This window comes from Oculina patagonica, chromosome 4, assembly GCF_052425735.1.
Source record: "Oculina patagonica isolate OP01 chromosome 4, crgOcupat, whole genome shotgun sequence".
Taxonomy (NCBI): domain Eukaryota; kingdom Metazoa; phylum Cnidaria; class Anthozoa; order Scleractinia; family Oculinidae; genus Oculina; species Oculina patagonica.
The window spans coordinates 11,989,741-12,012,943 of record NC_135761.1 but is presented as its reverse complement, the minus strand read 5'-3'; the positions used below and the strand labels follow the sequence as shown (position 1 = coordinate 12,012,943).

The 23,203-nt window shown below is 38.2% G+C and overlaps 5 protein-coding genes across 8 annotated transcripts in view; 4 read left to right on the top strand and 1 right to left on the bottom strand.

Moving 5' to 3' along the window:
- Nucleotides 1-1,694: 1,694 nt before the first annotated feature.
- Nucleotides 1,695-3,858, bottom strand: LOC144652387 (uncharacterized). 2 transcript variants are annotated; one of them, XM_078512401.1, is made up of 2 exons: nt 3,745-3,858; nt 1,695-2,914 (listed from the first exon to the last, which is right to left on the bottom strand). In XM_078512401.1, the coding sequence occupies exons 1-2, from the start codon at nt 3,745-3,747 to the stop codon at nt 2,348-2,350; spliced, it is 570 nt and encodes a 189-aa protein (XP_078368527.1). In that variant the 5' UTR covers nt 3,748-3,858; the 3' UTR covers nt 1,695-2,347. The 2 variants fall into 2 exon arrangements, with proteins under 2 accessions (XP_078368527.1, XP_078368528.1); XM_078512402.1 differs by lacking the exon at nt 3,745-3,858 and adding an exon at nt 3,150-3,176.
- Nucleotides 3,859-6,032: 2,174 nt separating this feature from the next.
- Nucleotides 6,033-6,745, top strand: LOC144652386 (uncharacterized). The gene has a single exon (XM_078512400.1). It carries the CDS (start codon nt 6,062-6,064, stop codon nt 6,641-6,643), a length of 582 nt encoding a protein of 193 aa, XP_078368526.1. The 5' UTR covers nt 6,033-6,061; the 3' UTR covers nt 6,644-6,745.
- A 2,358-nt stretch (nt 6,746-9,103) lies between these two features.
- Nucleotides 9,104-11,730, top strand: LOC144648542 (uncharacterized). The gene is made up of 2 exons (XM_078508070.1): nt 9,104-9,246; nt 11,278-11,730. The coding sequence occupies exons 1-2, from the start codon at nt 9,222-9,224 to the stop codon at nt 11,562-11,564; spliced, it is 312 nt and encodes a 103-aa protein (XP_078364196.1). The 5' UTR covers nt 9,104-9,221; the 3' UTR covers nt 11,565-11,730.
- A 6,643-nt stretch (nt 11,731-18,373) lies between these two features.
- Nucleotides 18,374-23,203, top strand: part of LOC144651545 (uncharacterized) — a 9,054-nt gene continuing 4,224 nt past the window's right edge. Inside the window, exons 1-2 of one of the 3 annotated variants that reach the window (XM_078511511.1) lie at nt 18,374-18,394; nt 23,122-23,203. The exon at nt 23,122-23,203 is cut by the window's right edge and continues 201 nt beyond it. The gene's annotated coding sequence lies outside the window, so the exon portion shown is untranslated. Of the gene's footprint in view, nt 18,395-22,149; nt 22,181-22,572; nt 22,844-23,121 lie in introns of those variants that run through there. The other 2 variants (XM_078511510.1, XM_078511508.1) reach the window with 2 other exon arrangements.
- Nucleotides 19,872-21,058, top strand: LOC144651536 (uncharacterized). Its single transcript, XM_078511498.1, has one exon. It carries the CDS (start codon nt 19,872-19,874, stop codon nt 20,637-20,639), a length of 768 nt encoding a protein of 255 aa, XP_078367624.1. The 3' UTR covers nt 20,640-21,058.

Genomic DNA, 23,203 nt, shown 5'->3' with positions numbered 1-23,203 from the left:
GGTTATTATTATTATTATTATTATGTTGGTTGTGGTTAAAATTAGACAATACAATACACTTGAATATCTGTTTCAAAGGTAAAAGGTTAAATGATCATATTAAAGTAACTAATATGACGTCATCTATCAGACACGTGGCGTCAAAGACTAGTTTATTTACTTCAGTCACTTATTGCACAGTGACGAGGCAGAATGTTTCCAAGATATCATGTGGTTGTTTTACTTAAATCCCATATAGAAGAAAAGATAAGATAGTAGAAATTTCATCGAATCGAGCTTTCAGGACGACTAAAAGACCGAATCTTTACCCTTAACAGGACGCATTGAACGCAGGGGGACACAACAGTTCTAATAAGTAGTTTAATTTAGTGTTCTATTTTTGCTAAGATACGTATTTCAGTTATTTAGGCTAAGAGCCCACGGCTTAAAAACCCGATATATTAATTGCTATACAACGTCAGTTATTTATTATAAAATATAATTATAATAGTCCAAAGTCTTGCACCTCTGTCACGCATGAACTGACTTTTCCGCAAAGTTCTGCTCTGTTCGTTAAACCGAGAGCCGTAAAATAACTTTTAAAAAAAGCAATGCATAGTTTGCCGATGAAATGATAAACCATGATCAATAATGATGATCTGAATTAGAAAATTTGACTATTTTCCAATTCCCATATTATGAATCACTTTGCATTTTCGATATTAGTAATATATTATATTAGTAACTCCACTAAATGGTAACTGAAACCGTAATATTATAACGCTACGTTTCAGTTGTCTTTTCTTTATACGGGATTTTTTTTACATGATTCGGTTTTGCATTTATTTTAATAGGATGTTTTACCTTGTACATTCATGCAACCCAGCACAGTTTTTTCCTTCGTTATAGCAGCTACTAAAGCCTTACCATTCCTAACATGAACACAGACTATACTTAGAGAGCCTACGCCGGGCAGTAATTAGTAATCGCTAAATTGGTATTGTGCTGGGTGGAAGATGAAACATTGGACGAAATATAAAACCGGCGCTTTCCACTTCCTCAATGTTCATCCTATTCTGCTAAACCTTTGTTTGTTGAGGTAAATTTTGCCTTTTTAAAATATAAATTCTTGTTACAAGTCGTACGCGTTTCACCGACCTTCGAAAGGACGGCGTTATCATATATATTCGAAATACCTGGCAAAAATATTAACCTATTCATTTAGTTGTCGTTAACGAACAGACTACAAGCTTAATGGGGCTGTGTCACGAATTTTAGCTAAATTTAGGCATGGGAAATGACCATCATATTCGTTGAAATACGAAAGTAACCTCTTTAAACAGTGAAGGAACATTTCAATAGCTGACGCAGCAAATACAGTAGAAGGTACGGATGGCCAAAAGCGACAAAGATTGAAACGGATTGCGATATGGGTTTTTGAAATATTGTTGGGCTGAACAGTTTTCAAAGTTAATTGTGAAGCTATGGTTTTGAAGAAGTAATTTCTTTGCAAACATTAAGTTTCATACAGTGAGAATTTGGCAAAACTAAATAAAAGAAACTTAACTCAGCCGTGACACAGTCCCTTTAATACTACAATGATTAAACGTAACTTTGCTAATTTTAACTGGAAAGGAAACGAAATTACAAATTTCCTCGTTGGCCAACGGAATTGAATTCATTGTTTTCCGTAGGTCAGAATTCACGGCACGTTCGAACTAGTATTTGACATAAATGAATAGAAGTTAGAGGCAATATTAACAACAATTTATTATACTTAATGTTTATACAGAAAGTGCATGAATGGAACTAAAGATTCCTTTTAATACGCCAATCAATGTGTTCGGGCGTATGTGTGGCGTTATTTATGATGAACAAATGATGATGATACTGGCTTACGAAGCCAACATCTTCCTGTGAGTTTCTTTCCGTTTAAATTAAAATTAGACTCTAACCTAGGATATAGAGTATATACTACAATAGGCATTCAGCATATTTAGAAATATCTATAATGTTTCATTTTATCTCTCATGTCACCAATAAACTGACAAGTTCATGGTCTCCGCTTGGGCTTTCATTTATTTTGCTTCGGCCAGCAATATAAACTGTTTTGGAACTTTTTTTGCGGTATCTCATGTTCAGGTAAAGAGGTTTACTTCCGCAATTCATAGCTTTGCTTTTCAACATTCTGTACGCCTTTTTATTCCCGGCTTGGAACGGTATTTTTTTTTCGATCAGTTTCGGCGTCACGAAGGTACTCTACTCTTTCTTCACCATTTTAACGTCTAAATTCTCTCGCCGAGAACAACAGTAAATGTATGATAATCAGTATGGAGAAGTTGGAAATCGAGATTACCGAAGCTTTGATTTACTTTGCATTTACATGGCTTTCCTCGTAAGACGGTGGCGCAGAGTTCGTGTTCTCCGAATTCAATTCCTTCCCATCACATGGTACAACTTCGCCAGCATGTGAACTTTCTGTATCGTTGCTTTTAACAGCTTCTTCGTAAGAAGGAGGTACTATTTCTGTCCCAGAAGTTTCGGAAGGAATCTTAATTTCAAAATGATGAATCGGTCCAAGCTGATCGTTAGCGGAGCCCTCGCCCCTAACAGTTCTATTTGCATAGTGCTGAGCCTCTTCACAATTTGCGTTTTCAGTGAGTTGACCCTGGCGCGAACTCCAAAGTGTAATGAAAAGAAGTAACAATGCACCGGCAGTTATGGCAACCGGACCAGCAATCTTGCAGCCTTTCAACGAAACAGTGTTACCAATTATCGTTAAAACAGAACCAACCACGACTAAAATAAGGGGAGTTAGGCGTAGCAGTCGGCTGAGAATGCCTCTCTTGGTTGAACTGTGCATCTTTGGTTGCTCTGTGCTGACGATTCCAATGAAGTTGCTCAGATGTATGGAAGAGATTGTCCGTTCCGTTACCTTCCCGAGAGAAAATAAAAACACGATGTGAGCCTTACAGCATAGTGTTCCGTTTTTGATGTTCTTCATTGTTATTGTTGACGTCTATATAATCTAAGTTCCGTCTAGTTGTCATGCATATTTGGTCATAGTGTATATTGGCTACCTAATTATACACAACAATTTTATAACTTCGCGTGCGGTTATGTTTATATATGTGCTTCCGACATGCAGTAAATATAATATTAACCATAACCTTGGAACAAATTGTTACTGTTTTGTCGTTGTCTAAAATGGCTGCGAGGTGAAATTATTATTTCACAGTGAAATTTCATCATGTTACTGCCCAGCATGATGTAGCACAAATCACGCGAGTCCACAACAACTATTGACGTGTGTATTAAAAAGTTCGGCCTGAGGGAGAATTCAGTCATGCATCAAGTACCAAGGTCAGAAAGAGTTTTGCATATTGTTGTTTTGTCCTTCAATGCTTTACGGCGAACTGTCAAAGTTCACAAACTAGAAAACTCTTGAACTAAAGAACTACGTCTGAGATAGCACACTGACTACTACAAGAGATTTTTGGTATAGTTTTCTTAAATCCAGGCGATATATGTGTATTTTTCGTGAACCCGTTGTCATCAAGATCATTTACTTCGAACAAAATTAAAAGAGAGATTGCATTTTAAAAGATTGAGAGCCCTTTGTTATTGTTCTGTAGATTTTGCCGGATCGGAAGCCCTTGGAATGATTACAATTGCATTGCGATTCCTGTAATTCTTAGGTTTCCCGGCCCATTGACGGATAAATTTTTCAACGACTTTTTAAACTATTCTTTACTCTTTTTTTACCATGCTAATTTTCGATTTCCAGCCAGGGCAAGGCAAAAACTAAACTGACACAAGTAATTGATCTTTGTGGCGCTATTAACCAACCCACGAAAACCGCGATACAAGTGCGATGCTGTACCCACTGGGCCGTGAAACCTTTGGGAGCATGGTTCTTGTAACTAACCGCAACAGTTTGCTCGCTACGAAATAAAAAAGAAATGATGTAACATGCCAAGGCCCCCTCCTGATAGTTTTATGTCTTTCGTAAGTTATTTTCCGCGTAATTGGCATGACACCCCCGATCTGCGTCAACCGGCAAAGCACTGAATTGGAACAATAACACGTTCAAGACACAGGAACTTTAGAGTCATTCCGGCATCTTTCCATTAAGCTGAAGGAATTGAAATTCAACTTCCGGGCCAGTAAGCTTCAATGATCCAAGAGTACAAAAATTGAACTGTTTTTTTTTTTGCTGCCAGTCAAGGGCGTATATCGTAAGGACTTTTTATACTTAGCGATGCTTATAAACCTCGGTTTCTGGTGCATGACACACTGATGAGAATCCAATTAATATTGTAGCAGGCAAAGGCGCTAAATTTGCTTCTTTCTTCTTTGCGTCTACACAACTTCACGTTAATGACTACGTCATTAGAAGTCACTAAGGCCACTAAGGACGTTAGTAACCCTTTGAAAAAGACCACCCCCAGAGTTGGTAGTAATTGATTCTTATATCTGCATTTACATTGTCAAGTTGTTTATTTACATGGCACCTTGCAGCTATATAGCTGTATTCACTACTTCGTGAGTAAATAACGATTAACAAAGCTTATTTCTCAGGACTTCATCCTGACCAGCAATGCTACGAGGGCTAGTCTTACGGTGTAATAGCCCTTGTGACTTCGTCAAAACATTTCCTCCCCGACCACTAATTTCTCCACCCCTCGACAAATAAACATTCGAACCTCTCCAGTACAGACATCACCAATATACAGGCACCTTCCTATAACGGACGGTTCACCTGGTCAGAAAGACACAAAACTTCATATAAACTCTGCGTTTGTAATATGGCTTCCATAATACGGTCACTCTTCCCTTTCCTTTTAGTGCTGTGTTAAAGAGGTTTGACTGGATATTAATTTGCGGTTTTGACAAATGTATTCAGTTGGGTTGGTTCACTTCGCCGCCTACCTCAAAGCGTGCGAGTTGTGTCGCCGAATAAAAAAAAAAGATGATGATTAACCCTTACGCGCCTTCTGGCGAAGAGAGAATTCAGATTAAGATAAGATTAACTTCTTGATATATTTGTAGAAATGGAGAGGATCATAGGTTAGATATTCTGCCCATTTTATTTTTTTTTCTCAGTATGCTCCTGACGACAAAGAACTGTAAGTCACAATGGCCCGATCTCTGCGGTTATCATTAGGGTCCTAATTGCATGAAAAAAACTCACAACATTTGTTTGAACGGCCAGCATATCTCGAAATTAGGCTTGTCAGTTCTATTTGTCATGCAGAAAAGATAAGAAAATAGTAACAGGTTGCAAATCATGCAACTACGTATACTAAGCCTGAGTAAAGCTGAAATTGTCTACAATGTTCTTGGAATTTTGCATGAGCAGTTAGCGGCATACTGCACGGCAGTCCTGTTCAGATATAAATCTTATTTCTTGGTTTTTCTTTTAGCAATGCTAATGTAGCCGTGGAATACGTAAAGTTAAATTCAAAATCTCGATACCATACACCCCATGTAAAACCCTAAACCCTGAATATATACTCCGTAGCTTAGTAACTTACCTTTAGATATCGTCTGCTTGAAAGCTTTAATCAGTCAGCTCGCTATTGACTGTGTTGGTCCTCAGTGTGTTTTAAGAGTTTGTCTGTAGCCGGGCTAGTTTCACGATCTTCCCTATCTTCTCTTACCAGCAAGACGTTGTAGCGATACAAGTTAAAAGTGATTATTTTTTCTGCATGCTGAGAAAAATCTATTTCGTTTAAGCACATCAGCGGACAGCCGAAGGCTATTTTTCTGAAAAACAAATTAAAATCATGATTTATTCAGTGAGTCGGCCGTAGACTATTCAGGCATCGCATTGTTATCAGGGCGAGAAAGTCTGATCTGTCTAATATTTACCTCTATTAACAGGTATCATGAATAACTTCTCAAAAATGTGCCACAGTTGTTTTGGTAGATATTATATCGAAGTACACTAATTTAATTTTGTTTGGCACAGTTCGTAAACTCCTCGATATGTAAATTACAATTACAAGCTGCCCCTAAAATTCTTTTAATAACTTGAATGGTTGTGGCTTGTATAATAATTGAGTAAAGTAGTCACGAAATGGACGAACTAAGTGAAGTTTGGTACAGTGGCTATCACAGGCGGCCAATAACACATTCTTCTCGTCAGCTGAAGACAGCTATCGCGATCACGGTGCTAATTCTATGCGGACTTGTTATGGTTGTAATTGGTGTCACAACTAACAGTTTGCAGATGAAAACAGGGGGCTATACAATGTGTGCGTTCGGACTAATAGCTGCAATCTGTTTATTTTGGTGGCGTCATTTCAAGAGGAAAGCCACAAATGCATCACAGCGATCGATGCAAAGAAACGAAAGTTCCTTGACACATAGCGTTGAATTTATTGAGTTGATACTTCGCGAGCGACACAGCAGCAACAATAGCGAGACACAGACTAATAATTTAACCTCGTCAAGAAGAGAAATCAACTTTCTCTTAACGAGAATGATTGGATATCCACCTCCTTACGAAGAAGTCACCACGAATGACGACATCAATGAGGTAACAACGCAGGCGCAGTGTCCACCACCACCATGTTACACTGATGAAGACACTGATGTGGATGTGAATCTCTTTCCACCATCTTATGAAAGTGTTGCACGAGGATCATTAAGCAACTGAAGCGTAAAATCCTTCAAATAAACAACACACGACAGTGTTTATGTTTAGTTTTACTCTTTGTAATTGTTCTCTCGCCAAATTCTAGCTTTAGCCCTGTTGGACGGTCTTCCAATAGTACAGGAATCAAACTCCGGTTAATGAGCTACAGGAACTACTTTGCAACATGTTCTCCAAGTTTAAATTAATATATGTCACCAGTGACCAATTATTTTGTTTCTAATAGTTCTACAAAGCTGTGTCATGCGTTTAGTCTACTTTATTATGTTTTGACAAATACTCGCTATGAAAATGAAAATTAACGGTTAGCGAAGCTAAATTCGCCCAGCGATCTTTAAAATGACAAATATATACTTCAACACAAACACATACGTCTCCCAGGTCTATATAGTCAAAAAATACAAACAAACGAGATTACCTTTGAAAACTTTGTTCAGCCTACCAGTTTTTAAGAAACCCCGATTGCAATCTCCTTTAATGTTCAATTTTTGTCCATCCGTTACCTTATGTTCGTATTTGCATTTCTCTTGGTATTTGCTGTGTTTTGCCCAAATCCCAGTCCCAGTACTATTTTTTTTCGTCTGTTATTCCCAGTCCGAGTGATCCAAATCCCATTTTCCAGTGAAAATTTGCCTAAGTCCCAGTTCTAATTTTGCTCACGTTCAGGCCCCCCCTTGAAATGTTCTGTCACTGCTTCAAATGGTTATTTTTATGCTGAACTTAATTAGTGGCCATTTTTTGTCTAAATTTGGCTTAAATCCGTGACACAGTTCCTAAACATATCCCCGCCATCGTTTCTTTTCACACCCTTCCTTTAGAGCTGTCGTGAGACCGGGAGTCAAGATTCAGAAGATTGCCAAGCATTTTGCCTCATATAAATACGAAAAAAAAAAGGGGGGGTGGGAGTTGGGGGGGGGGATAGAATATTTATTAAAAAAATAAAAAAAAAAAAAAGAAAAAAAAAAAAAAAGGGAAAAAAAAAGCGGGGGGGACGAGCGAGACGGGGTCTACTATCTTTAGAGTTAACGCTATACTCTTCTTACCGATTGCCATTTAATAGAAGTTCTTAGAATTGGGTGAAAGACAGGTATGTCCTGTCGATGAGTTGAAGAGTTGGAACAAAGGCCATCCATTGGCCAATAAAAAAATATCCTTGAAATGACAAAAATTCGCGTGCCATGCCATGATTATTAAGTTTCCTTCTTGTGACTAAACATTTTGTTCTCCATAGTTCCCAAAACAAATTATTCGTAGCGGTGATAATTTTCAGTAGGCTTCGCTTTAACCTAATTTCTTCCTCGAATTTTGATTTAGACCCCGTTCTTTAACAGAACTTCGAACTGACCATGCCAGTTCGGTTCGGTCTGCAATCATACGAGTGCCAAAGATCTTCTTACCCAGTCCTTACCCACTGTGCCGCCAGGAGAGCATGCAAACTATCACGAGGGTCTGAATGGGGGTACCTCGATAACACTTAACACTTAATTTTTTGCCTCTGTAACATGAAACAGTTAAATTTTAGGCATTTTAATACTAACAGTAAAAACAAAAATTACTGTAACAGTAAATTTTATCCAGAAAGAAACAAACACGGCTCCAAAAAGGCCAATATTATTTTTTTTTAGTATATCAAGAAATTTTCGGCCATTTTCCGACGATTCCCGGTCATTTCGGAAGATTCCCTGAAGACTATTGAAGATTCCCGAAGACTGCCGAAGATTTCCAAAGACTGACGAAGATGTCCGGAGATTACCGAAGATGTCCAAAGACTACCAAAGATTTCCGAGGAGAAATCCGAAAATGTTCGACTATATTTTCGTCGTTATATTAACATGTGAAAGATAGATTTTTTACGGTGTAAATATACGATTTCTTCAGTGAGAAAAATCCTTGTAATTCACTCTTCAAGATCACGTTTTCTCGACGGCTGCCACGCTGGATTGCTTTAAAAGGACAAAAGTGACCCTGCTTCCATGCCTTTCAAAAGCAGAATCCTCCCTGCTTCTCACAAAACATGATAAAAGATTTGCCTTTTTTGTTGTCAAATTGTTTATCGATTCAACTCAGTCATTTTAGTCATAAGCATTCTTTGCCTTTTTTCGCACAACCTCGTTATTTTCGATAAATTTATTATTTTAGTTATTTTTTTTTGTACATTTTTGGGGCTGCTCCTTGGAAATCTTCGGTAGTCGACTTTGGACATCTTCGGTAGTCTCCGGACATCTTCGTTTAATTTATTAGTGTACATCTGTTGTTTTCGGACAACCTCTTCGTTCAATTCATTTTTGTGCAAGCTTGATGTTTTAGTTTTTTTTGATTACCTGCATCATTATTTTATGCACAGTTTTCATGATTTTGGCTAATATTGAACATAATTCAAAACCCTACATTATTTTGATATTTGTTTTGTGGTTGCCATGGTTATCAACACCCAGCGCTGACAACGCCCAATGCTAACACGCGCAAGGCATTTGAAAAGCGAAATCTTGCCGACACACTGTGTTTACTGTGTGTGTGACGCTAAACAGTGTACTCTCTAACCAAACCAACATCACATTTTGTTTTTCAGCTAACACAAGAAATGGAGAAAGTACTACTAGAAGAAGGTATTAACTGTGTTTAAATTGATACATTATGTGTATTGTTAGGCTCCTTGATCAGAACCTTATAACAACTTTTTTGTTATGTTAAAATTAAGGGTATAACCAAAACTCGGTTGCTCATTACGTCTAATATGATCGATCTTAAAATGCGAAAAGAGTGTTCGAATTATAATAGTCTTGTTTGAGAAAGTGTAATTCCGATTTCTCGTCCGAACTGAGACCAGTAAAACACTACGATTTTATCCCCAATTACTAGAACTTCCGATTTCTCGAGCCAGTTTTTGTTTTCCTTCAGTGGTTAAAGAAATCGGTATCAAATAAACGGATGACCAATAATTTTTACCTCCAATGCATTTTCGACAAAACGATGGCCAGTCACTCGGATGAACCATGGTTCAGTATCGGACTGAACACGGTTTGTTGTATGAAGTTTGTACGACTATTTTTAAGCATTACGGGTAAGTGATACGTTGTCCACTTGATCCCATAAAAAACTAGTTAGTGTCCTTTGGTTTAAGGCTCAGGCATGTTATGACAAAGAGGTACGTTTCTCAAAACTGTTTTTAATTGAACACATTTATTGATACCGCATTAGCAGAAGCATATATGCTTCTGGCATTAGTGAATCAAAGTCGACAGTTACATAATCTTATATAAGGTGCCTCTGGAAATGCTTTGTTATTTCAATTTTAATTTAGTCTTAAAAAATTCAATTCGCATTGCTGTCACAATAAATTACTTTATTTTAAGTTTGAAAATCGTTTAAGTAATTTGGCTGACTTAAATTCAATTTGCCTCAGTCTAAAAAGTCTAAAAAATTTAAAATTTTTCGATGCGCCAGACGGGTTATATCGAGGTTATAGATTCCACGCCATACGGGTTGCTTTTGAGCAATAATTCATCAGAAACGAAGTCTAGGTTTTTCGCGGATTTTTTTTCCTTCCCTTTTGATATATATATTTTGATATGAATTGTACCAAAAAACTTATTGTCTAGAGTTTGTAAATGAAGTAATCACGTTTTTAAGCACGTGTGCCGGTTTTACGCACAACGTATTCTCCAGTCTTTACGACCATGTGCCATGGGTCATGTTTACAAGTTTTTTCTTTAGCAATAATCCATCAGAAACGAGGCCTTTTTCGATCAGCATTTCTCTTTAAAGGATTTTAATTATTTCCTTTCTGCGATATGTATTCGGGGATGCAATAAGTGATGTATCTTCGAGGGTCAATTTGAAAATCAGATAAATCATCAACATCTTGTGAATGAATAATCGTTAGCATCGATAAGTACAGGTCTCAGTGTTTTTTTTTTTAGTGAACAACCTTGATAGGGATAAACTCCGGCATTTCCATGTATGCATATTTTATTATTTTTCCCTTTTGTAATGTTATAAAACATATTAATCTTGTCTTGTAACCTGGTAAATGGTTTGAAGCCAGGAGTATCGGTATAGTAGGTCGTATAGAGTGATCGTCCAGTGAGAGTAGTTCTGAAAAGAACTGTTATTGGTGACTGACTTTTTGACAACCTGAGCAAAACTTGTCTTAGCAAAACTTACCTTAATTTACCTCTCGTTCGCGTTTCCAGCAATCCAAAAACTTATGCTCAAAACACGAATCTATGCTTTGCGGTGTTTTGTAAATTTTTCGGTGATTTTTGGGGATGTTTGGGAGGAGATAGTTTTTTTTAAGTGATTAGTAAAATTTAGAGAAATAAGAAAAATTGGAGATTTTTAAATCTCCAATTTAAAATGTGATTGGAAAAAAAAATGTGATTGGAAAAATAGAATTTAAAGTTAAGAATTGGTAGACGCTTACCGGACAGTCCCCCTGACAACCTGGAGTGCTCTTGCGTGGGGGTCAACTGTCTAGTGGCGTTTCAATTTTTTTTCTTCAACCCCTTCTCAAAACCTCCTAGAATTCCATTCCATTCAAGTTTTTTAGTTCATAACTACTATCACCCGGACGATCACACTAGCTATACAAAAGATAGTCTTGTCTTAAAAAGAACCCTTTCTAATTTTCTTCATAGGTGCGTCGAACAAGACAGAAATGACAGACAACGGTGATGGTAAATTAAAATCGAATAAGGAAGTGTCCCAAGAGGAGCACAACTCTGCATATTCTGGCAGAAGTGAAGAGGATTTTTCATTGAATTCCCAAGTGGAACAACCAGCCAATGATCAAAAAGATGCGACGAAAGCTGACGTGGATACCAAGAGCCAAGGAGAGGGGCTGTTATTGGCTAAACCCGAAGGAAACCAGTTCAAACTAGTTTTCGATGCTAAGGGCGCTCGTTTAGCATTGACGAACAATTAACCAATTTGTAATTACTCAAAGATACTGCGGACTAAAATCTTGACAAGAATTACCACCTTGTAGTGGTCATAAACTTATTTTGGTCTTAGCAGCAAAATGTCACAATTCAACAACCCTTAGTTCAAATTGATATATTGTATTGACGTTGTCACAACTGTGTAAATCATTAAAGGCAGCCTCGTCCCCAGGCCATACCGCGCTATGCGAGTGAGCGGAGGAGGACTGGAACCGAGCGCGATAGCGAACTTTCCCGACAAGCTTGACGGGTGACGTCACATCCAAATTCGCCGGGGACGACTGGGGACGAGGCTGCATTAAAGGGGCTTTGTCACGAATGTTACCAGATTTTTTGAACTGCCAAATTAAATTTATATTTGTATTGTAGGAAATCTTAAAATAATAGTCCAATTCAGGGGCGTAGCTAGGATTTTTCTAATGGAGGGGGCGGGGGGGGGGATCACACTCACTATGTTACACCCAATGCTAGAAGTGAAATTTTTTGTATGAGCAGTCAGAGTCAGGGTTTTTGAAAGCATTTTTAAGAACAGTATTGAAATGTTTAACTGGAGGACGTAAGCAGAAAGGCGCAAACATGAGCACCCCAGGACCCCCCCTCTTCGCTACGCCCCTGCAATTTTATTAGAAATTGCTATATTAGAGCACTGAAACTGTCAACAAGCGTCTATCGCTGCGGATATGGCACGGATGGAAATGGTTTTTGCTTGAAAAATTAAGGCTTGACTTTTCAATTTGATTCCGTGCGTCTTCAGAAAATCGATATTTATAGCCGTAGCTTAATTTCTATCCGCAAATCTCCCCTTTCACCATTGCCCTCGAAGCTTCGCTTCTCGGCCAAAGGTTCAAAGTTTCGGACAATCTTTCAGCTTCGGGCATTATCCTCCATTATTAAAAACTAGCAATGAAATATTGCAATTCCTGAGTTTTGATTGGTTAACAGGCAATGGTATATGAGCTCACATACCATTGACCACAAAAATTGTAGCCGATACGCGTTAACGAGAACAGCCGGGGAGCTCAAATATTGCAATTCTTTGGGTGTTTTAAATAAAGCAATGATTCCACTCGCGCCTGCTGGATATGAGATCGTTATAGCCATTGCGCACTCGTGGATTAATTGTTAAATATACCAGCCACCTGAAAAGGTTATTTACTAAATATACCATGAGCACCATGGCCTTTACACCAATCAAAACTCATAAATTACAATATACCAGAGCTAATTTTTAATAAATGCACGCATCCTTCGTTCTAGAGCCGTATACATTATAATCAGTTCATTCTTTGACCAGGGCTCTTTTAAGCGCCGCAATATATGCTGCCCAACCAAGAAAAGATTGGCGTTTTCTTTGTCAAATTGTCTTTCGATCCGCCTCAATCATCTGATTCATTAGCATACTTTGCAATTTTCGCCCAACCTCGTTATTTTCGATAAATTTATTATTTTAGTTAAGTCTCTGCATTCGTGGGACGCCTCTCCTATCATGTTATTGTTTTCGCACAAGCTTTTCGTTCAAATAATTAGCATAGATCTATTATTTTCGGCGTAACGTTATGTTTCCTATTTCCGTGCATTAGTTTGTTTGGTCCCTTTTCGTTCAACTCACAGCTGAACTCAATTTCCCACATCTGCTTTTTTGTGCAATTACAAGCTTGTTGTTTTCGTTTTTTGCGATGCCCTGCATTTCTCGTTTTGTTATCTTTGTGTTGTCGAAAAATCGTTATCGTTATTATTGACCTTGGGTTTTATCAGCACAATTCAAAGCCTTGCATTATTTTGATATTTGTTTTGTGGTTGCCATGGATGATATTAATACACTGACAACGCCCTTATCCGCGCAAGATATTTGAAAAGCTGAATTTTACCGACGCCGTCTACCATCTCACATCCATTTCAGTCATCTGATTCATTAGCATATTTTTAATTTTCGCCCAACCTCGCTATAGTCGATTAATTTATAATTTTAGTTAATTATTTGCATTTTTGGGACGCCTCTCCTTAGTTATTATTTTCGCACAATCTCTCCGTCCAACTAATTTGCACTGATCTGTTTTTTTCCGTTACCATTTTCGTTAATTTGTTTGGTTCCTTTTCGTTCAACTCATTTTCCTACATTTGCTATTTTTGCGCAGTTACAAGCATGTTGTTGTTGTTGTTTTTTTTGCGATGGCCTGCATTTCTGGATTTGATAACTTTGTGTTGTCAAAAAAGAATCGTTATCGTTGTTGTCGACCTTGCGTTTTATCAGCCCAATTATAAAGCCTTGCATTATTTTGATATTTGTTTTGTGGTTGCCATGGATATAAAAACACAACAACAGATTTTACGTGAATGCTGATGTAATACTAGGCAAACGGCAAACGCGTGCTTGCCTTTCATTTTGTTCCTTTTTATTGAATTCTAAAATAAATCCCTCATAATAATAGGGGAAAAAAAATCCCACATTCACGCCAAACACAGAAATACTCCCCTTTTAAGCGTACGAACGCCAAACGGCACACGGCCGAAAGTTGAATTCTTGCCGTTCGCGGGAAAAACAAACGTCATAAGATTAATCTCTCCACTGACAACGCCCTTTTATTAAATACCCGCGCAAGCATTTGAAACGCTAAACAGTGTACTCTCTAACCAAAGCAACACAACAGTTTGTTTGTCAGAAAACCCAAGAAAAAATGGAGAAAACGCCGCCAGTAGAAGGTATGGGCTGTGTCAAAATTGATATATTATGTGTATTAGTAAGCTCTTTAATAAATTGATAACTCCTTTTTTGTCATTGTAGAAAATAAGTATACAAAAAACTCGTTTTCTCGTTAAATCCAATATAATCGATGTTAAAAATTAATGTGAAAACTGTTTTCGAAGTTTTTGAAATTTCGTAACCGTCTTGAAATTCCTCAATTTAATATCTTTGTTTGTAATGCAGTAGAACACTGGTAACTCGAACTCTGGAGGGAAACAAAAACACAGATCGAGTTAGCGGGGTTTCGAGTTATCGAGGTCGATTGAATATTCAATTTGCCATGTTAATAATTGAAAGTTAACTGATTTTTAAGCAGTTTAGTATACAGTACAGTGCAAATTAAACTTATCTGGTCAGAAACTCTTACACGATCTCACATTCTTATGATAAGAGTCGAAAATCATGATGACTGTCAAATAGATGATCTGTTCGTTGCTCTAATTAAAAATCAAATTGCTTAAGTGTTAGTTTTTATTACACGACAAGAAAAGCTTATGGGATATTTGAACGGCCATTCGTTATCCGAGTCCGAGCTAACCGATTAAAAATGACTGAAAAGTGGGGCAAATCCAAGGGAAATGGAAATTAGTCCGAGTTAGCGGGATGTTCAAGTTATCCAAGTTCGAGTTCAAAAACTAGTTAATTTTCGTTGATCTAAAGGCTCAAACATGATAAGGCAATGGGATACGTTTTAACCGTTTCAAATTTATTGATATACTGCATCAGTGAATCGAAGTCGACTGCATGGGTGCCCCTCAATGCTACACTGATTTCGATTTTATTCCCATGACTGTCCAGTTCGCGTTGTTGTCACAATATAAAATCTCATTTTACGTTTACAAATATTTTTTTTGTAATTTTTCTACATAAATACAATTTGCAGTTAGTCAGAAGAGTTTGAAATTATTCGATACGTTTGTAAAAGAAGTTATTTTTCAAACCCTCGGCTCGCGTGCACGCTTTTGAGCACGTGTGTACTGTTGCGCAATAAGTAAAGTCCTGTTATGTAATAAGTGCGTGGAGTACCTTTGAGGGCCAATTTGAATGCATAAGTAAATATATCTTTATTAATGTTTAACGAATAATCATTGACATCGACGGGGGTTTTGAGATTCCAGTGTATTAAATATACCAACGAAACTGATTTTACGTACCATGCATTTTCTACCTCTTCACAACTGACAAGGCCAGTCACTTGGATTCAGTTTCCGAACACGATTCGTTTTGTGAAGTTTGCATGACTATTTTTAAGAATTACCTGTTGGTGATAGGTTGCGCTCCACTTATCTGTTCACAAACTAGTTAATTTTCGTTGATCTAAAGGCTCAGACATGATATGACAATGAGATACGTTTTAAACGTTTCAAATTTATTGATACTGCATCAGTGAATTGAAGTCGACTGCATGGGTGCCCCTCAATGCTACACTGATTTCAATTTTATTCCCCAAACTGTAAAATTCGCGATGCTGTCACAATATAATGCTTCATTTTACGTTATACGTTATAATTTTATTAATTTTTCAACTTAAATACAATTTGCCGTCAGTCTGAAGAGTTTGAAATTATCCGATACGTTTGTGAAAGAAGTTATTTTTTCAAACCCTCGGCTCGCGTGCACGCTTTTGAGCACGTGTGTACTGTTGTGCAATAAGTAAAGTCCTGTTATGTAATAGGTGCGTGGAGCACCTTCGAGGGTCAATTTGAAAGCATAAATAAACAATATCTTATTTAATTTTCAACGAACAACCATTGACATCGATGAGTTATTGATGGTATCGGATGAGTTCAGGTTTCTCATATTTTTTTAGGAAACGTCCTCGAAAGGGATAACCTCAGACGTTTCCATTTATGACATGTTCATTTACTTTCCCTTTTAATTGTTAATTAACATTATAGTCTTGACTAGTCTTAATTCTTCATATCGTTCTTAGGTGCGTCGAACAAGACAGGAATGACAGACAACGGTGATGGTAAATTAAAATCGAACAAGGAAGCGTCCCAAGAAGAGCACAACTCAGCATATTCTGGCAAACGTGAGGAGGATGTTTCGGCATCGGATGCCCAAGTGGAGCAACCGGCCAATCATGAACAAGAAGTTGCGACACAAGCTGACGCCAAGAGCGTGGAATCCAAGGGCCAAGGAGAAGAGCTGTTACCGGTTAAACCCGGAGGAAACCAGTTCAAACTTGTTTTGGATGCTGGAGGCGCTCGTTTAGCATTGACGAACAATTAACCAAATTGTAATTATTTAAAGATACTGCGGACAAAAATCTTGACAAGAATTACCATTTTTGGTCATGCACTTATTTTGATCTTAGCAGCAAAATGTCACTGAATTTGGCGGACGAATTTCAACAACCCTAATTAGTTCATAAGGATATATTGTATTGATGTTGTCAAAACTGTGTGAATCATTAATTAAAAGAGATTTAACGTAATTCACGTGAAATAGAACTGCTCATAGATTTTCAACCAAACTTTGCCGGTTGGTTGTTTACCTAAAGGAAACTTAATGATCTGTATATTCATTTTATAAAAGAATTTGATCGCTGCTTTCGAACTAAGAGAAAAAAATGATAGGTTACCGTACTCGTTTACGAGAAAAACCGATTTGCTTCTCTCGCGAGCCAAGCCGCATAGAAAAAAGCGGCCATTTTGTTTGCGTGTGCGCGCTAATTACGCGTTAAGTTCTGCGCAGTAAGGATGCGCAATACAATACTAGGGAATTACCTTAAATTAGATACGTCACAATCGGCACTCTTGAAAAATTCGGCCATGTTTTTCAAACTTTGTCGTTGGTCTTTCTCAGATGTGACCATGATCCTTGTTTTTTTTTTATCGGTTTGATATTATTTCCTCGGTATGTTTCTACCTTAAAAAATCATTACTTTGAGGTTTCCGGTTTAAATGACTTTAAAAACATTGTGCAATGGTTCCCTGATATTTCAATGATCACTGACATAAAGAAATTGTGGCCGCAAAATCATGCAATGGCAAAAGCGTACAAAGCGAACGGTGACGGTACTTCCTCACAAACTGGAATGTTTTTAAGCGATGACGTCAGTAATCCCTTATTGCCATCACACGATGGACTCTCTTACTCTTTTAGGACTTTTAGGGCAATCGAACAGAAATCAAGTTAAACTTAACAAGAAATCGCCGTGTAGAACACAAAAGCAAAATTCTTCCGTGCAATTCGAATGGAACACTACAATGTATAAACGAAAGAGATTAATTGAAAATGATGGGATCTATTAGTTTTAATAGACAGAAATTTCTAATTCTTATAACATAAAGGGCTGCTGTGAGCAAGAGACCGTTTGACCTTTCTTCAAAAGCTTGCTCGCGCATATCGTATGCCGTTCGTCAGATGTCACACTATAATATAACGCAATCTCTGTTGAGACAACATAGGGAAATCTATAAAAGAAAATCAAATTATAAAATAAAATATAACTGTTGTTCAATTGAGCAAATCTACAAAGAAAATGTATTAATTGCATTCTTTTCCTGTGACTGATTTATAAGTACTGTATTTATTTAAATTCAATCAGATCCTAACTATGCTATTTATACAATCACTTATATTATGCTTCTTATGTTTGAAAAATGTAAGCTGCAGTTGGATAACAGTCTTTTTCACGCACAAGTTGTCAGCTACTTTTATTTACGATACGTTATTGACAAATTTCCTCAAAATTATGTAAAACGTCATCGTCATCGCTTCTGCATGCATTGCGTGCTATTTTTTGTCTGACTGCGTGTAACCGTACTCATGCACCCCTTTTGAATAAAAAAAAAATTATAATGGCTTTTTATTGGTCAACCGTTTGAGCAATATATACTTTCGAGAACACTGTTCCTTATCTCCCGGCGTTTTTCCTCGGGGGATGGGGGGGGGGGGACCACACGGGGGAAAGACTGCCTAAGCCATTCATGTAGCACGTGCATTAATTCTTATTCAACATTCGGCAAAACACTTAAACCATTTTTCGACCAAGATAGAAACGATAGAAACGGCTTGATCTCATTGTGACATGGTAGCTGCGAGATTTATAGTGCAATTAAGGTACGTAAAAAATTGCTTTCTATCTTATCTTGAAAGTGCTTCAGCTTGCATTATGTTATTTTCCCAGTCTATTGTACATTTTAAAAATACTAGTGGGCTTAAAAATTTGAAGGCTTGGATCTACGGGACTATGGGCTAGCTACGAATGTGAATAAGTATTAATGGTTCTCGCTCTCGAAAAAGTTTGAAACATCTCAAATACTGCGCGTGTGCCCAAAGCAGTTTGCAAAAATTTTATGTGCCACACGGCACGAAGAGAGGAATGATCGTGAGCAATTCCCCATCATCTGTGTTGCCACGGAAACCAAGGTCACTAAAAAACATAAGCCAAGGCCACATGTATGACTACAAACACAACTTCTGTGTTTTCGTTCTATTTCGTCACGCACGAAATTTTTCTTCTTATTTCCATACAAATAAATCATGTGTAACCGTTTAAACTTGGATTTTGCTGGCGTACTGTGAATGAAAAAGTTTCTCACTTGGGTTTTTGATATTAAATAAAAGCTAATCAAGAGTCACGCAAAAAGAGTTGCGTTATATTGTTTTCATCAGCTGTTTGTCATGTCGTCGAGATAACCTGTGGCTTAGAGTTTTAATAGCACAGAATTCAAAGCAGGTAAGTTCCTTGACTATTTTTTACGTTTGTTCATAGCTAACAAACGAAAAAAAAAGCGACGACAACGTAGAATATACTGTATATCCAGAGGAAGATTATTTTGGAATTAAAAGAAATTTTTGTTCACCTAAAAGGAAAGCTTTAATATATAAAATCCCTGTGCTGCGTTTATGTTGAATATTTAATGAATCACTAGTCTACAGCTGAACCGGTGCTTCGCATTTTAATCAGATTGCCACTCGCATTACACGTGCAGTCTTCATGCAAACATGGCGGAAGCGACTCATTGTTCACGTTTTCCTTGGCGTGAACACAGCCATGAATTTAGAAATAGAAATCACGTCATGTAAGCAAACGCAGAATCGAATTTCAATGAGGCAGTGCACTCGCTTAGCACGTGTGTGTACATGACAAGGCAAATAAATTTTTATGAGTTCGTGCACTGACAGTTTTTTTTTTCTCAAACCCGGCAGGCGTCTTAATTGCAACCTCTGCAAAAACGTCTTACCGAAGGTTATACTGAGCGAAACTTCGCTTTTTTGTTGGTTCATGCCGATGGTTCGTGTTATGAAATGGCAAAGGACAAAATTCTGCTTAAAAAGTGAAAAAAATTTACATCACTCAATATTGACAGCAGGCTTATAGTCAGTCTTAAGCGGTGAGTACCAGTTTCGATCCAGTGTTTTCGCTTTCTTGTTGTTGTGCTAAAGCGCTCTATGGGTAAAAAAACCGCTTATAGAATTTGCTGCCATTTATTACACCAGGGCTTGCTTCAGTGTACATCAAACTTGTTGTAGCACTGAAATTAACATTTGTAAACATTGACGTTGCGCACGGGAGAAAAGTCACGCATTCTCAATGGCGAACGTCGAAGCTCGACGCAATGGTTTTCTCGGTCGACTATCAAGCAAGATAGGTTTATGTCAATACAACTCTGCTGGTAACAAAGCATCTGACTGGTGGCTGTTTCTTTTCCTCGCGTACATCGCCTGTCTGCTGGTCGGAATTGTTTTTGTTATCGCGGGATTTACCTCGACAGATTTTCAAATGTCCGCTGTCGGAGTGGTTTTGGTTATCGCTGGCGCATGTTTGGCGATCGTTTGTGACGTGCTTCGAAGATTTGGATGTGGGTGGACAAAGATCGCCACAGAAGCAGCTATCCCTGGGCAACTCAGCCAGGAAGACTCGGATTTTACGTTATCTCTTCCATATCTGCCGGGCTATCCGGGATTTTGCACTGCTGGAGAAAACACACGCCCTGCTAACCCTCCGCCATATGCGATTTGCGAGTCGGATGAATTTGCGGCTAGACCCACTTTAAGTTGTACTTGTGGGGCATCTTTAAGGACTGAAAACGCACAAACTTCTGATGCAAGTTGCGTTACTTCGTACAGCCGGCACACTGTTTCTTTAGAAGCGGCGCAGCCTGATGAATCGCCTTCGGGCCCTGATTTGCGTGAACTGCCCCATGAGCATGTTGCGCCGAGCACTACACCCGCGAGTGGGAGCTTGGAGCCCACAGCTCATAAGCCCGCTCCGCCACCCTATGATTTTGTCTTGGTAAACAGCGAGGGCAGACTATCATGGTTATGCGATTCCCCACCACCATATGCGGATTTTGTCTAAGGAGATAAAGGATAATATTATTCTCTATAATATCCCATTACTGAATTAAAGTAAGCGGAAGAGAGTTTCCTATTAAAACTAGATTCTGCGAGTACTCGCAAGTGAAAAAAATTCCATGCGATGAGAATACGTCGCGTTGCCTAACAACGTTAGTGACCGTAACCGCAGGCTCACCGAGTTATCGCAGAGATAGAACTCTCGGTCCCCTCGCCCACTTCTGCTCGCTCGCGCTTCACGCTCGCTTCTCGCTCGCTTTTTGCGCTAGCTACTTGCTCGTGTTTAGAGCTCGCTCCTTGCTCGTATTTCCGTGTTCGCTCCTCGCTCGCGTTTTGCGCTCGCTACTCGCTGGCTCCCTATCAACAGGAAATCCAAATGCAAGCTACCAAATGCAAAAAGCTCATCAAAGCATCAAAAGCCGCCAAATGCAAGCTTTAAATTGACTTCTTAAACAAAAATTGTACGTGATAATATTAAAATATCTTTGCTCACCATGTGTTCTCTGTATTTTTCTTTTCTGCGTCGAGTTTGACACAACGCAAGCATAAACGTAGACAGAAGATAAAGTAAAAATTTCTCTTTGTTCGATTTTGATATGCTTCCGTTTGACAGCTTGTTATTGCGTTTATGAGCTTGTTTTAATAGGGATTTATTCTTGTTTTTTTTGTGTGTTTGGCATGTGTCGTGCCGGTTGACCTGGTCCATGTTGTGCAATACTTGGTCATACTTGCGTAGGTAATGTGCCGCGTGAACGAGCCTTCCCTTAAGTTAGGCAACGACCAAGGATGATGCAATAAAAGAGAATTTAAGATAGTATGTAGTATGAGGCTACATCATGATCATGCATGCATGGACGACACATTTCAGATGTCTTCGAAAAAGAAAAGAGCGCGCGACGAGAGGAATACTTCTGAAATTCAGGCCACAATTTTTTTTCTAAGTTTGACGTTCATATAAGTCGCAAATATCGAGTTTTGGTATATTGTTACCTCTTTCGGATGTCTTTCTATCTTATAAAACTATCATTTTGAGGTTTCCTTCATTTTGAAACTAATCTTGTTCTTCAGAAAAATTACTTTGAATCTAGTGGCATAGCCCCTCTAAGCTATCAGCCGCAAGATTTCATCTTGCACCGCGATAAGTTAGTATAAAAAGTAAATTAGTATTATTCTAAAATTATCATTAAGACTAACACTCGATGAAATAATCGTCTACGCGCGCGCAGCCATTTATATCCCTGATGGTTCATACGTACTATCTTTCGCGCGCAGCCATTTATATCATGCATCATGGGTCGTTTGTACTCATTCTTTGGCTTAACTACAGACTGAGCGTTGTCAGAGCAAGTATATGAACGATTTTAAATAAGGCTCGTGAAGGAGACTATTGAAGGTTCCAGTATAACTTGGCAAAAAGTTCAAGTATTGGAATTATACTGATGAAAGTAATGCAATATAACAAGTAAAACAGATCCTGCCCGCCCGATCGACTGTGACAGAGGCTGCTATAATCGTTGTCAATCCCTTGTTCACAAGCCGGTCGCTGTACGTAATGAAATTCTTCGTCACGAAAGTCTTGTTTACTAATCTTATGTCACTCGTAAAAAAAACATTTTGGAAATATTTATTAAGCAATCTTTTAGAAGCAATTTAGTTTGGTATCCTGTGAAGTTTTCATAATCAAAATTTCGTTTAGTCCCTTGCCCACGAAGATGGTTCTGACGGCGGAAATTCGCTTTCCGACGAACGCTCTACGACGAGAAAGACTCAACGAACACCTGTTTATCAATCGTAGCTTTTCTCCACGAATTTCTGTAGGCAATTTAAATTTATTCTAAATATTGTTTATTTGTATTCACTTCCTAAATTGCCTTCCAGTCTGATAAGTTTATCTCTCATTCATAACAAAGGACAGGCTAACCTGACAAAATCAGTGAAAAACAATCACTTAAAATTTAACGCTGAAATAACAAACTGAGAGAAGGACATCCACAGATAGCCCAAGACGCGAGCGTCCGCACATGTTACGTAACCGTCGAAACATAAGGATTTGTACGGGGAGTAAAGGTTGTGTTCAAGCTGCGAAAATATAAGCGATTTTTGAATGAAAAAACTTTTGCTCCCTTCAAAGGACAAAGAAGTGGAATGGCCATATATAAATGGGATCAGAAACAACAGTACAATAAAGAAACAGACAGATGAAGCGAGGTAAGCAGTTTTCTTTTTTCAAACTTGTCCTCCCTTTTCTCCCCTTCGAGTCTCTGACTATTGCGAAACAGTACGGACGCTCACGTAGCGAACTTGGGCTTGAAATCATTATGCACGCATTCAATAAGCAAAGTTAAAAGAGAGATTACATTGTAAAACATACATCGCCGACATGTGGAACGAGGACTTCCTCTTCAAAGGATCCGTAGATATTTACATAATTTAATCGATTTTGGCATTCAGAAACTGAAAGAGCGAAATTCCCCTTTTTATTTCAGATCCGGCCCAATCAAACCACTTGACGTAATGATCCTGCTGTTACTGGACTATTATTTAGTCTCCTTTACTTCATAGCAAGAC